Here is a 12,773-nt window from a genome sequence, read left to right as displayed (position 1 = left end):
CGTCATAATAACACAAACAAAGAAACGTCAAAATCAAATTGTTTCTGCTATAGTGACGTCACAAGATGGTGGTCGGCGTTTTCGGTCACGTGACATAAAGATAATAAAAAGTATGATTTTAATTTTGAAAATATAAATAATCTTTAAGTTTTTATAACAAATTAGAATTTAATTCGTAATGGCCAAAACACTATAAATAACACACTTTCATAATTTAATTTTAATAGTTGAAACAGGCCTATTACAATATACTTTGATATTTATTTAACATCTTAACATGAACTAAGGTGAACATTAGTAAAAAATGTTAAGTCAGGTGAATTTTTGATTATGAAGTCAAATAAATAGTATGAGATGATTGTCTCGTTTTTTCTCGTATCGCACGAATGATTGCCATATAGGACAACGTTTATGAAGGTAAAGTTATAACATGCTAATCGTAATCGCTAATTCTGCATAGGAAGCGATTTACGATAAAATCGCTGCGAGTTATTGCTTTCTATACCGTTCCTATACAAGCAAATTGATTTAATTATTCTTACTTGTTATTGGAATTCGGCGGATAAGAATTACGTTGAAAAAAACTATTCGGCACACTGATAGATGCCATAGAAGACGCACAATGGTGGGTTCTGGGAACCATTAATGTTTGGGATTATCTTTTAATTACAAAAATAAAAAAATTACCTAAACCAGTTGGGACCAACCAAACCAACCACTGTTGGGAGAGCAGTATAATGAATTATGATGAGAAAAAAGCAAGTATAGATACCCAAAGACTTCTATGTATAGTAACATGACTTGACAAGTTGGGAATAACAATTTTTGTGTCGCAATTCTCAAGTCTCAAGGTGACGAGCGCAATTGTAGTACCGCTCAGAATTTTTGGGTTTTTCAAGAATCCTGAGCGGCACTGCATTGTAAATGATAGGGCGTATCAATTACCATCAGCTGAACGTCCAGCTCTTCTTGTCGCTTATTTTCATAAAAAAAAAAACACAAAATCAGTGTAGTTTGTAGAAAACAATGTTCACAGCTTGCAAAACAGTGCACTGAACTTCCCGCTTGCTCGCAGTAGACTTAACGAGTTGCGACGTCGGAACCGAAACTCAGTGAGCAATTATTTAAGGCCACAGAGCTTGTCTAGTAGTAGACATAGTCTTTGAGTGTACCCGATCGAATTAACATTGATTTAATTAATCAAATAATAATAATATAACAATAATTCAGAAGTGATGATTATCAACATCGTATCTCTACAAAATATTTATTTCAGTCTGCCAGTTGAGTAAACACTGAAATGTTCTTACATTAAAGCCGTTGAGCATCAAGTTTCATTTTAGAAATGATAAGCACATAATCATAATATGCTGTAATGAATTCAAATTCAAATTTGTTTATTCAAAATAGAATTAAAATCACTTATTGAACGTCAAAAACTACCATCCAATCAAAAAAGACATAAATCAGACCTGAGAAGAACGGGCGCAAGAAACTCAGCGGGCTTTTTTTATATATAACATATTGTTATATTTGTGTTGTTAATGGATTACAATGTGATATCGTACAATAAACATATATAATTAAAGAGCCTGAGGGTGTCCGCTTCATTCCCAGTCTGTGGTGTCATTAAGAAAATCTTTTATGCTTTAGTAACCTTTCCCACACAAACGTTTTTATATTTCGTAACACATTTGTTGTGTACATTTTCTGTTCCTCGTGTTAACATTATGATTGTCACAGTATCGAGCAAATTCCTCAATGTGCTTAATCTATTCATATAATAAAATCGTAACAAAGTAAAAACGGTAGATACATTAAATATTTTTTAAAGAATATTTGCTGTGTTTTATGTACAAACAATAATGAAGCTAAAGAGTAGTGTATAAAAATTGTCTGTATGTATTTCCGGGTAGGAAATATATATTAGGAAAAAACTAATAAATATCTTTAAATCATATTTTACATGTATGAAGACAAAATGTAGGCTATATATTATCATGCTAAATGCATTATAATATATAGCCATAATATATGCAATTATGTATATAGCCATAATATATGCAATTATGTATATAGCCATAATATATGCAATTATGTATATAGCCATAATATATGCAATTATGTATATAGCCATAATATATGCAATTATGTATATAGCCATAATATATGCAATTACGTATATAGCCATAATATATGCAATTATGTATATAGCCATAATATATGCAATTATGTATATAGCCATTATATATGCAATTATGTATATAGCCATAATATATGCAATTATGTATATAGCCATAATATATGCAATTATGTATATAGCCATTATATATGCAATTATGTATATAGCCATAATATATGCAATTATATATATAGCCATAATATATGCAATTATGTATATAGCCATAATATATGCAATTATGTATATAGCCATAATATATGCAATTATGTATATAGCCATAATATATGCAATTATGTATATTTGCTTTACCTTATAGCGCCCACGCGGACGACGTCGCGGGCAGCAGTAATTAATATATTTCAGTATAAAATTAAAGAACATTTGTCGCATAAAACGTATTATTATGACATATAGTTTTGCATTATTGTATATTTGAGACTTACAGATAACGCTTATAGAGTCCGCACTACGCGTTTATCATTCATTCACAATGTAGTTGATCAATTTAATAAATATTATATCAATGAAATTGTAGGTTTTATTGCTCGTATACCAGAAATACCTATGTATTAATTTAACACAATAATATTAGATAACAATTATTTCTAGAATTTGCAAGTTGCGGGCGCATTTTGTATACAACCCTTTTCGGATATTGCCTTCGTGGTGTGTGACAACTGGGCCGAAACTGCGTTCATTGCTTACAAATATGCAGATGGAAATTTTCCTTTCTACCCTTCATATATATTATCTAAGTCTTTTGATTTCATTCGGAGATAGTGGCTAGTTACATTTTATATACAACTAACTGACCCGGCAAACGTCGTTTTGCCATATAAATTGTATTGATCTTGTGCTTGCTAGTTGATAAGAGATGGCGCTAGTTGTATTCATTAGTAACAATCACACTTCTTTTATATTTTGTATAATTCACACTATAGTTTTATAAATTATAGCCTATTTGTTATTCTGGTGTGTAGGCTATATTATTGTAAAGTTTCATCAAAATCTATTCAGTAGATTTTGCGTTAATGAAGTTCAAACATACATCCAGACATACAAACTTTCACATTTATAATAATAGTAGGATATAACGGCCGAAAAAAAGTATAAATAATTGCTGTCAGCGTTCTATTTTTAAAATTCTAAATAGCATTTTTTTAATAATTTTGTGCACTGATATACGTGTCATTAGGAAGAAATGTCGGTTCCCCTACTACGGTGTATTGAGGCCCGCAGCTTCGCCTTCTGCCAATAACGACTCACTCTCTAAGTAATTCTTACCATTCTCTTGTATCTTATATTATACATCTTATCTGCATAATTACTATGCGATAAAGTCGCGCAGGAGTCTCACCTACGTCAGTCTCACGCCAGTCATAAATCGTACTCAGATTGTAATCTCTTTGTAACTACTTACGTTATAATATAGTGCCTACCTGGACGACTGAGCCTTGTTCGGATTTTTAAGAAGGTACAAAACTTAAATAAAAAAATACTAATAGGACAACTGGATTCGAGCCGGGGCCTTCTGCTTTCCGGCTTTCTTCTGCTACCTTTGTATTCTAATGTTATTGTAGCAGTTTCTCACTAAAACACGGATAAAAGTACATTTTTTAATATTTTAACCTAGCTAGATCGATTTCTCACCCCCGAAACTACCTGTATACTAAATTTAATTGAAATCGTTGCAACCGTTTCTGAGATTCAGATTATATATATACAAGAATTGCTCTTTTAAAGATATAAGATATGTAGTCGACTTCTGGAGGTGAACGACACACATTGCCCATGCCCCATAGCATCCAATATTGATCTCAGCGAGTCCGTCGCCACACGTACCTGCTGGAATGTGGCAGTTCACGGTTCCACATAAAAAGCGGTGAACACGATCATTGCTCATTAGTTACGGGAGCAATAGTCCGCTTCGACCCTTATTTTCCCACGAGGGTTGGCACGTTGATGTTTTTATATATTTGTCTTACGTTATTATCAGCGTTATATTTTTACACAAGCTTTTTATTAGCTTCACAAGTATGTATGTTTGTTTGTAGCCGACTCATGTGGGCGCGATTTTGACCCACTTTAAACGGCCAGATTTTGTTCAAACTTCGTAGATTTATCGAGGGCTGGTGACAATTACATTAATTTGATAAAATTATTCCATTTTTCAATTTGCAAAATAAGATTTTTGTTAATTTATATAATTTACATCTATCGTCTTTATGACAGGAATTGATTTTAATTGTAAAATTCAGCCATTATCTTTAACCGATTTATCTAATATTAGGAAATATTCAAAAACCAAAGATAATGTTTAATTGAATAATGCAAACAATAGTTTAAAAAATTTAAAAAAAAACACGCTTTTATAAATAAACAAAAACTAAAAAGTCGGAAATATTTTCTATTTACTACTTTTTTTTAAATAATTTTAATAAGGCACCCAAATAATGTCGGCTTTCAAATTTACTTTCCGGCCGCTTCGACCTTTATTTCTTCACGAGGACTGCCACTTACGTAAATCTTTTTATAGAATTGTATTAGGTACAATACCTAAGTAACACTGAAAATGTTTACAAAATGAAAAACGGCTTCGTTCTAGAAAGTTGCCAATACTTTTATTGTTTTTCGAAGTAATCTCCGTCCCTCTCTACACATCGTCGCATTCGATGGAACCACTGAGAAAAGCTGTGGGCCCATTTTCGTATGGGCATTTTCGTACGCTTTCACCGCATCTTCAGGGCTCGTAACGCTTTACGAAATACCTCGAATTTTATCCTTAGTTCTTGGGAATAAATAAAAGTAGCAGGGCGCCAGTTCAGAACTGTTTGGCGGATGACTCATTTTCTGGACACCTGCCACAGTAAAATATTCAACAGACCGTTTTGTGGAGTGCGCTGATGCATTGTCGTGGTGAAGGAGGATCCTGCTTCGAGGGCGCTGCTGTCGAATTTTTACAACCTACAACCGCCATTCCGAGCGAAAGTAGTATTCGCCAATCAGCCTTTTTCAGCCAATAAATCTGTATTCTAATATTTCTGATGTACGCCACTTCAATCCTTAATACTATTACATAAGTAGGGGGCATAAGGTGGACTTGATGACAGGAGCCCTTTATTATTGCATTAACAAATCACCAAAAAGTATTTATTATGTTCGTATTTTCTCCGCCGTAGCAACCCTGCACAGTTAAATGTAGTTCAACAACAACTTTTTCGAAGCCACGTTACTTATAAAGCCTTCGTCAAGTTTCACATTAAAATCATGTTAAGTGAATAATTAACGCGTACCCGAGACATTCCCAACAGCCTTCGTAGTCGGCCTTATCTGAGCACTTACAACGCGAACATGTTTAATATGTAACTGTGAATGAACAGAATAATTTTGAAGCTGAACAAATACAAAACTCAAAGCATTATAAAACCGTGAGGGCTTAAGACCACACGATAAAAGTTATAACTTTATCAAGGTAAGGTTAATAACACAACTATACAAGCTCACCGAGTCTCGCGCGTGACGGCTTAATCTCATTCAATACTCACAAAATAGTAGTTTAGTTCTTAGCGCGTATAAAATAGTTTTCACTTCAAAAACCTATAATTTGATAAGCCAAATCAAAGCGCAAATTAAATAATCGAGGCGAGACTTATACACAAAAAGCAAAGAAGGAAACCTTAACGCGTTCACCAATTAGTGGCTTTTAAGTATCGCCTTACAAAACGCCACCAAGAGTACCTGTATTCGTTTGTTAGGCTTCACTCTGAAAACTGCTAACTCGATAAACTAACATAAGGTTTTGTGACTAACTGATAAAATAAGGTTTTGTGTATCGAACACAACAAGGTCATTTAAGCCAGACGTTAGTTTTTTAACACTTCTAATAATTAGTTGGCTTGATCACGATTGTTAGAACTCTGTAACTATCCTTTTTACCAGTGGCGTAACTATACCATCTGGAGCTCGTGGCAAATTCTTTTGATCCCCCTTTTGGGCCGTATCAGTAAAAATCATCACGTTTTGAATCTTAACGATTGTTGAAATGCTTAACGATTAACTTGAAATTGTATTATAGTCTTTAGTTCTCACTTTGGATTTTAAGCAGATTTTATAAAAATATAATTTTCAATTAAAATAAAATACTCAGGTACAATGTAAAAAAATATTTTTGAGTTCGCATCCTCTTGGGCCGGGGCCCTCATCGGTCGAGGGCCCGTGGCATATTGCCAACCCTGCCACCCTATTGTTAGGCCACTGCTTTTTACCCGACTGCTCCACGCAATGGAGGGATCAATGCATTTAAAGGCTATGTATGTATGTATGTGAGTATGCAAAAACCAAATAAATATTTACATACACCGAGCTGGAGAAAGAAGTATATTACAATACATGAACTGTTTCTCACAGTTCGTACATTCAAACAGCAGTGAAATTTATTTTAAACAATATGCGACACATAAAATTAGAAAACCGCCAGATAAGCTTGTGACCAGAAGCGAAATTTATTTAATATAACATATAGTATTAATATTAAAATATACATCATAGGTATTCCTGGTTATTGGCTTCTAGATAGTGTTTTTTAGCTTCACTTTGAAATTATCTTTTGTAGATATATATCTATAAGATCATCAGATACTGTATTTAATTTAATATGCTAGGTAATACATAGTCACAGGTTCTTTTACCATATACATTGTTATATTTCGGTAGACAAAACTACGACCTTAATAATGAACTGCACACGTAGAATGGCAGAAATATTATTAGTTCTAAAGCACTATTGTTATTCTGAGAGAGCGTGAGAAAGAGCTTATAATGCGTATTACATTATATAATATATAATTCAGTTACGATTCGTGCACGCAATGCACGTGCGTTGCAATCGGAAGCGGACGGATGAGTCTGTAAATAATATATTATTATGGGAGACTTAGCGCATAAGTAATAACATCAGATATAAGTTCAGGCACGGATGTTGAGCGGTATCATTGAATTTTACCAGTGGGAGGCTCCTTTGCACCAGATGCCGGCTAGATTATGGGTATCACAACGGCGCCTATTTCTGCCGTGAAGCAGTAAATTGTAAGCATTCCTGTGTTTCGGTCTGAAGGGCGCCGTAGCTAGTGTATTCACTGGGCAAATGAGACTTGACAACTTATATCTCAAGGTGACAAGCGCAGTTGTAGTTCCACTCAAGACTTTTTGATTTTTCAATAATCCTGAATGGCACTGCGTTGTAATGGGCAGAGCGTATCAATTACCATCAGCTGAACGTCCTGCTCGTCTCGTCTCTTATTTTCATAAAAAAAACTGAGTAAATGACGGAATGTGATGATCCACCTGATATTGCGTTATAATCCATGTTAAAATTGATTTTTTTGATTTTGAAATTCAGTTGTTTCATTTTCTATTATTTATTATAATAATATTAACATACACTCTGTTTTGTGGTATATACGGTACCTGCTGGGTCAGATGAACTGACATACAGAGGAGTCAAATATATATATTGTTTAGTTTGTGAAATATAAAATTTCACCACAGAGAATATAAATAAAATAAAACATAAAATTTCACAATTCAAGCTCAACATTGTTTGTCCATGTGCATGTCCCAAGTATTTATGGATGGAATTGTTACCATTCGTTTTAAATTAACGAAAAAAAGGTTGGACTATGTTACGGAATTAATACTATGTACTGTTTTCTTAATGAAACTATCAATGAAGTAATTATACCGATTAAAGTGTCAAATGGGGTGTGAGAAAATTTTACCTAATAATTTATAAATAATGTTGTTCTTTTTACAAACAATCAATAATAGTCCTTAAAAAATTTCATAAATATGTTTCTAAATGGTAACTGATAAACCAGTTTTTCTGTAATTTTAAAAGTATCAGTTAATTATATGGAGAAAAACATTGACAACAAGGGTCTCAAATGTAATAAAAATATCTGACTAAGTATACATAGTACAGAGGTGATAGTGAAATATTTCCAATTGAATCCAACATTTTTGAAACAATAAGTATTATTATTTTTACATACCAGCTGACCCAGCAAACATTGTATTGCCGATATTAAAATCGCGATACAAAAGTAACTGTTGATCGTAGATGGGTGAAAATTTTAAATTGTATGTATTTTTTAATGCTGACTCATAATCAAACAAATTAAAAAAAAAAAGTCAAAAAAATTAACTTCGTGTGGACCTTAACATTTAGGGGTATGAAAAATAGATGTTGGCCGATTCTCAGACCTACTCAATATGCTCACAAAATTTCATGAGAATCGGTCAAGCCGTTTCGGAGGAGTACGGGAACGAACATTGTGACACAAGAATTTTATATATAAGATTATGTCACCATTGTGTATGTACATTATATGGCACAAAATCCTCTTACAAAATAAATGAAGTAAATTTAAATAAACAGATAAGGCAGGCCCCAGTGATACCAAAGAGGTAACCTTCGCTAAGGCATACTAATCAGCAACCTTGTGTAGTCAGAATAAATTCATTCTAAATAGTATGTTGAATAATGTTCTCAACTATTATATATTAATTATATTATATACTAGTTGACCCGACAGACGCTGTTCTGTATATAATAAATTTTTTTTTTTTTATGAATTTGTCAATAATATATCATAACATCAAGAATTATTTCGTAAAATATGCTCCCTGTTGTTGCAATGAAATTGTTTTACAGCAGAACTGTCAAACCGTGCGTCAATAAATTCTCTCATAGAAAATATGTCCATACAAAACAAATATCGGACGACGGGGGCCTCATCAAAGGAAAAACAAAATTGTTGTTTCTATTTAATTCTGAACACTTTCATATTTATTCACCTTTTAAACCTTCACTGAACTTCCACAAATAATTCAAGACCAAAATTAGCCAAATCGGTCCAGCCGTTCTCGAGTTTTAGCAAGACTAACAAACAGCAATTCATTTATATATATATATGTATAAGTAATACTTACTTTGAATTTGGCTGTTATAACAAGTTAAACACATAATATTATATATGTAGAAAAGTATGCTCTGCTTATTATTTGCATTATTAAAATAAAACCTACTGTGTATGACTACGGGTGTGAGATTTTCAAGTGAAACTATTTTCATATTAATTGATATGTTGACTTACAATTGTATTTCATTCAGCTTAAGAACTCAACATGTAGGTATATTATGTTAAATTGAACATTAAAATAATTTTCAATACGGATTTCGGCGTGTTGATCCCACACAGTAATGCGAGTATTGTGGCAAATTGGCACAAAAAAAATCGCAATGGCTGCTGACTCCAGGTCAAACGCCACAACAATGCCTTAAAACGAAGACCTTACCTATCCATACAAAATTGATACTTATGGTGTTTTTATAACTAGTATTTAATAATATAAATGCATTTTTACATATAAATATTTGGCAAAAATCATTTGCTGGTTTTAAATATAGATTCTTAACAAAATACAAATAAGAAGTAAATAACCAATTTCACACTACTAAAAATCTATAAATGCTTAATTAAATAAGAAGAGTTTGACATATTTTAACTATAAATTTACATATGAATGATAGATAATGTATTCCTTATTCAGTAAAAAGTCAATGGACTGTGTAATTAATTGAGCCCAGGTTAATGACATTTCATAGAAATGCTAACTCAACGGGAATCATAAAGCTTTTTACAATGAAGCTAAAATTCAACATAATATATGATAACAACTAAATTGTACATTAGCTATATAATATTACATTTTTATTTTATTGGTCATGAGACTTGTTTTTTTTTTATAATTTTGTTGAGCAAGTGGTTGAATATTTAGTAGTTATATAAGCATATGTTTACTATTACTTCAAAAGCCAAAACTTTTATTTATTAAAAAAGTTTTTCCGTTTTAAAATCATGTCTTTGAAGAAACAATGTAAATTTCTGTAAGTACAGCCCCAATACCAGTTTTGAAGTACAACTGATATAAGTGCTTCTGTAGTTTTAGTCATTTAACTATAGCATCTAAGTTATATATATGTGTCATAGTAAGCATTACCATATGTAAATACACATTCTTTCTTTTATTTGGTTCAGTTCTTATGGCAACCTTCATCATGCTTGCTTAAACAACTTGGTGCTGTCAAGCGGTGTGACATTCCTTTCCCAAAAATATGATTGATGAAGGTGGAATTACAATATTGCCATAGGGAATTCTGCTTCATGTTATTAAAATTTTAAGCTATATTTAGTAAAGCTACTTATAATGAATCTATTATTGTTAATATAATGTTCACAGAATACTTTTTTTTTATAATTAGTATCAATTTACTAACTCAAGTTAGTACTACTGATACTAAACTGTTTCACACTCATCCACCATGTCGCTGGGAGGACCAGGTTATTATTTATATACAATGTGCATGGATTGATGCATCTACTGTACTCAATAACTCTTGTGGTTTTTACTTATTAATGATGATGTAGGTCATGTTTGAGTATTTTTGTTGCATGACTTGCCACAAATTTTAGTTAAACCTTATTTGTAAATGATAAATCTGCAAATGTTTTTTTAAAAGTAGCAATGATGTGGCTCTGCTTTGGCAAATTAAAGCTCAACCCTTTCCAATGTTATAAAAACCATATCCAAAAAATTACATACATATATATGTCTTTTCTTTGACCTAAATTTATTATAAATTAGATATTTATTGCTAAATAAAGTTTAATAATATCAAATAAAATTTTAGTGTCAGTTTGTATTGCCAAACAGGTTTTTACTTAGTAAGGAATGTTTATAAAAATGAATATCAGAAAACAACTAATGACACTTTTGCGGTCTTCGTAATAGCTGGGCAAAATCTGACTCAGTGGTTAGCTAAACCAACAACTATATGCTTCGGGCTGCAAGCCTGTGCTTGCACAAAGAGACTATAATTGAATAAAAACAAAATACCAAATATAATATTATAATATATGTAATATTAAGTCTAATTAAGCTTTAACAAAGCATAATCATAATTATTATACTGATGCATTCCTTCACCTTCCGAAATTAACAGTGCCTTTTTCATATACATCAAAATCGAAAGCGCCGCACCCAGTAAGGCACCCTATTCCGTCACCAAGTTCTGACCTTTATTTAGTTGGTTGGTGGTTTTATTTGCATGGTCTTATAGCTTGTTTCAATTACTTTCAGATACATTCACTCAAACCATCCTAATTATAAGCAATCTATTAATACATGGAAAATAATATGCATTGACAGAATGCTGTGTGAGCACCAAAATCGCTCCAGTCTGAGGCAAACCGTTGGATCAGTTTCCCAGAACGGAAAGATTACAGAAAATCATGGATTCTCAATGGAATTGATATTTCAATATTTGTTTGTTATTAGAATACTTATCAGATAAATGTGAAATTAATTTTAATTGATTATGAATGCAAAATTTACTGCAAAGCCTTGATATAAAATGATTGTAGGGCCTTTAGTAAATTATTTAAAACTAAAAAAACTGGATATACCTTTATTGTTTATCAATTTATATATTCAGTATGATGTTTTAATAAGTCTCTGTAAGAAAGTACAGATTGTAACTTTGAACATACTTCAATTGCAAAAACAATATACTCTGATTAATGAAAGTAATCCTATGTGATAACTTATTCAAGGTAAGCAACAAAATATATTACAAAAGATTATGTGTTATTATAACTTAAAGTAATTGTAAGTGAGGTAAGTTAATTTAATTCTTACCAATTGCCACTTCGATTTCCGTGTGGGGTCCGCTATTGTGATTAGAAGCCTGTGTATCATTTGAACTGTCCCTTCATAGTAGACGAGAGCCGATTCGTAGTTCCCCATTAGTGCCATTTCCCTGGCCAATTTGGTATTCTCGCATATTTCCCCAACAGAAACTGCCATTATTGTCATTCCCGCTGCGTACATATAAACAGCACTCTTGATCAAATTTAATTTTTTCTCTGATTTGAGTAAGGACACGAGGCATGAATGAATTATTGTCTAATTTTTTCACTAAAAATTCACATATTTATATCACTAAATTCATTCTAGGTTTAAAATTAAACATACTCCGGACTGCATGTTTGAGAATGAAAACAATATTTGATGAGAAAGAGATAACGAAATTCATAGGTACACAACGAGTTTTCTCACAAAAATTTGTTTATTATTCAGTCCAAAATAAGATTTGTAGATTTTGAACACATTTCACTTGAGAGTTTAGAATAAAATCCTAGCTAGACACTTAGACAGGTCACAGCCAGACCGTCAATCCCAGTCAATCCAAAGAGTCAAGCTCTGCCGTCGCCCGTCACGTCAACACAGAATAATATTACGACTTACGAGCACATCAACTAACAAGGTCCGAGCTCGTAATTCGAAAGACGGTAAGAATAAAGAATTAAAAAAAAATACTTACGGATTTTCCCCAGATTTGATATAATACTTCCCCAAAAAGGTACGATTATTAAATTAAATAATGAATTTCAAATTTTATTTAATCATAATAAAAATAAAGGATCTACTTTTATTTCCTTATATCTTATATAATAATTTTTGGGTTAAT

General features: G+C 32.1%; 1 protein-coding gene across 1 annotated transcript in view; it reads right to left on the bottom strand.

Annotated features, from left to right (window-relative positions):
• Positions 1-12,532, bottom strand: part of LOC126970413 (katanin p60 ATPase-containing subunit A-like 1) — a 61,149-nt gene extending 48,617 nt beyond the window's left edge. Inside the window, exon 1 of the mRNA XM_050816257.1 lies at positions 11,942-12,532. Within this exon, the coding sequence (XP_050672214.1) occupies positions 11,942-12,133 (192 nt within the window). The 5' untranslated portion in view covers positions 12,134-12,532. The remainder of the gene's footprint in view (positions 1-11,941) is intronic.
• Positions 12,533-12,773: the final 241 nt, after the last annotated feature.

Source organism: Leptidea sinapis, chromosome 21 (assembly GCF_905404315.1).
Source record: "Leptidea sinapis chromosome 21, ilLepSina1.1, whole genome shotgun sequence".
Lineage (NCBI taxonomy): Eukaryota > Metazoa > Arthropoda > Insecta > Lepidoptera > Pieridae > Leptidea > Leptidea sinapis.
This window is presented reverse-complemented; position numbering and strand designations above follow the sequence as displayed.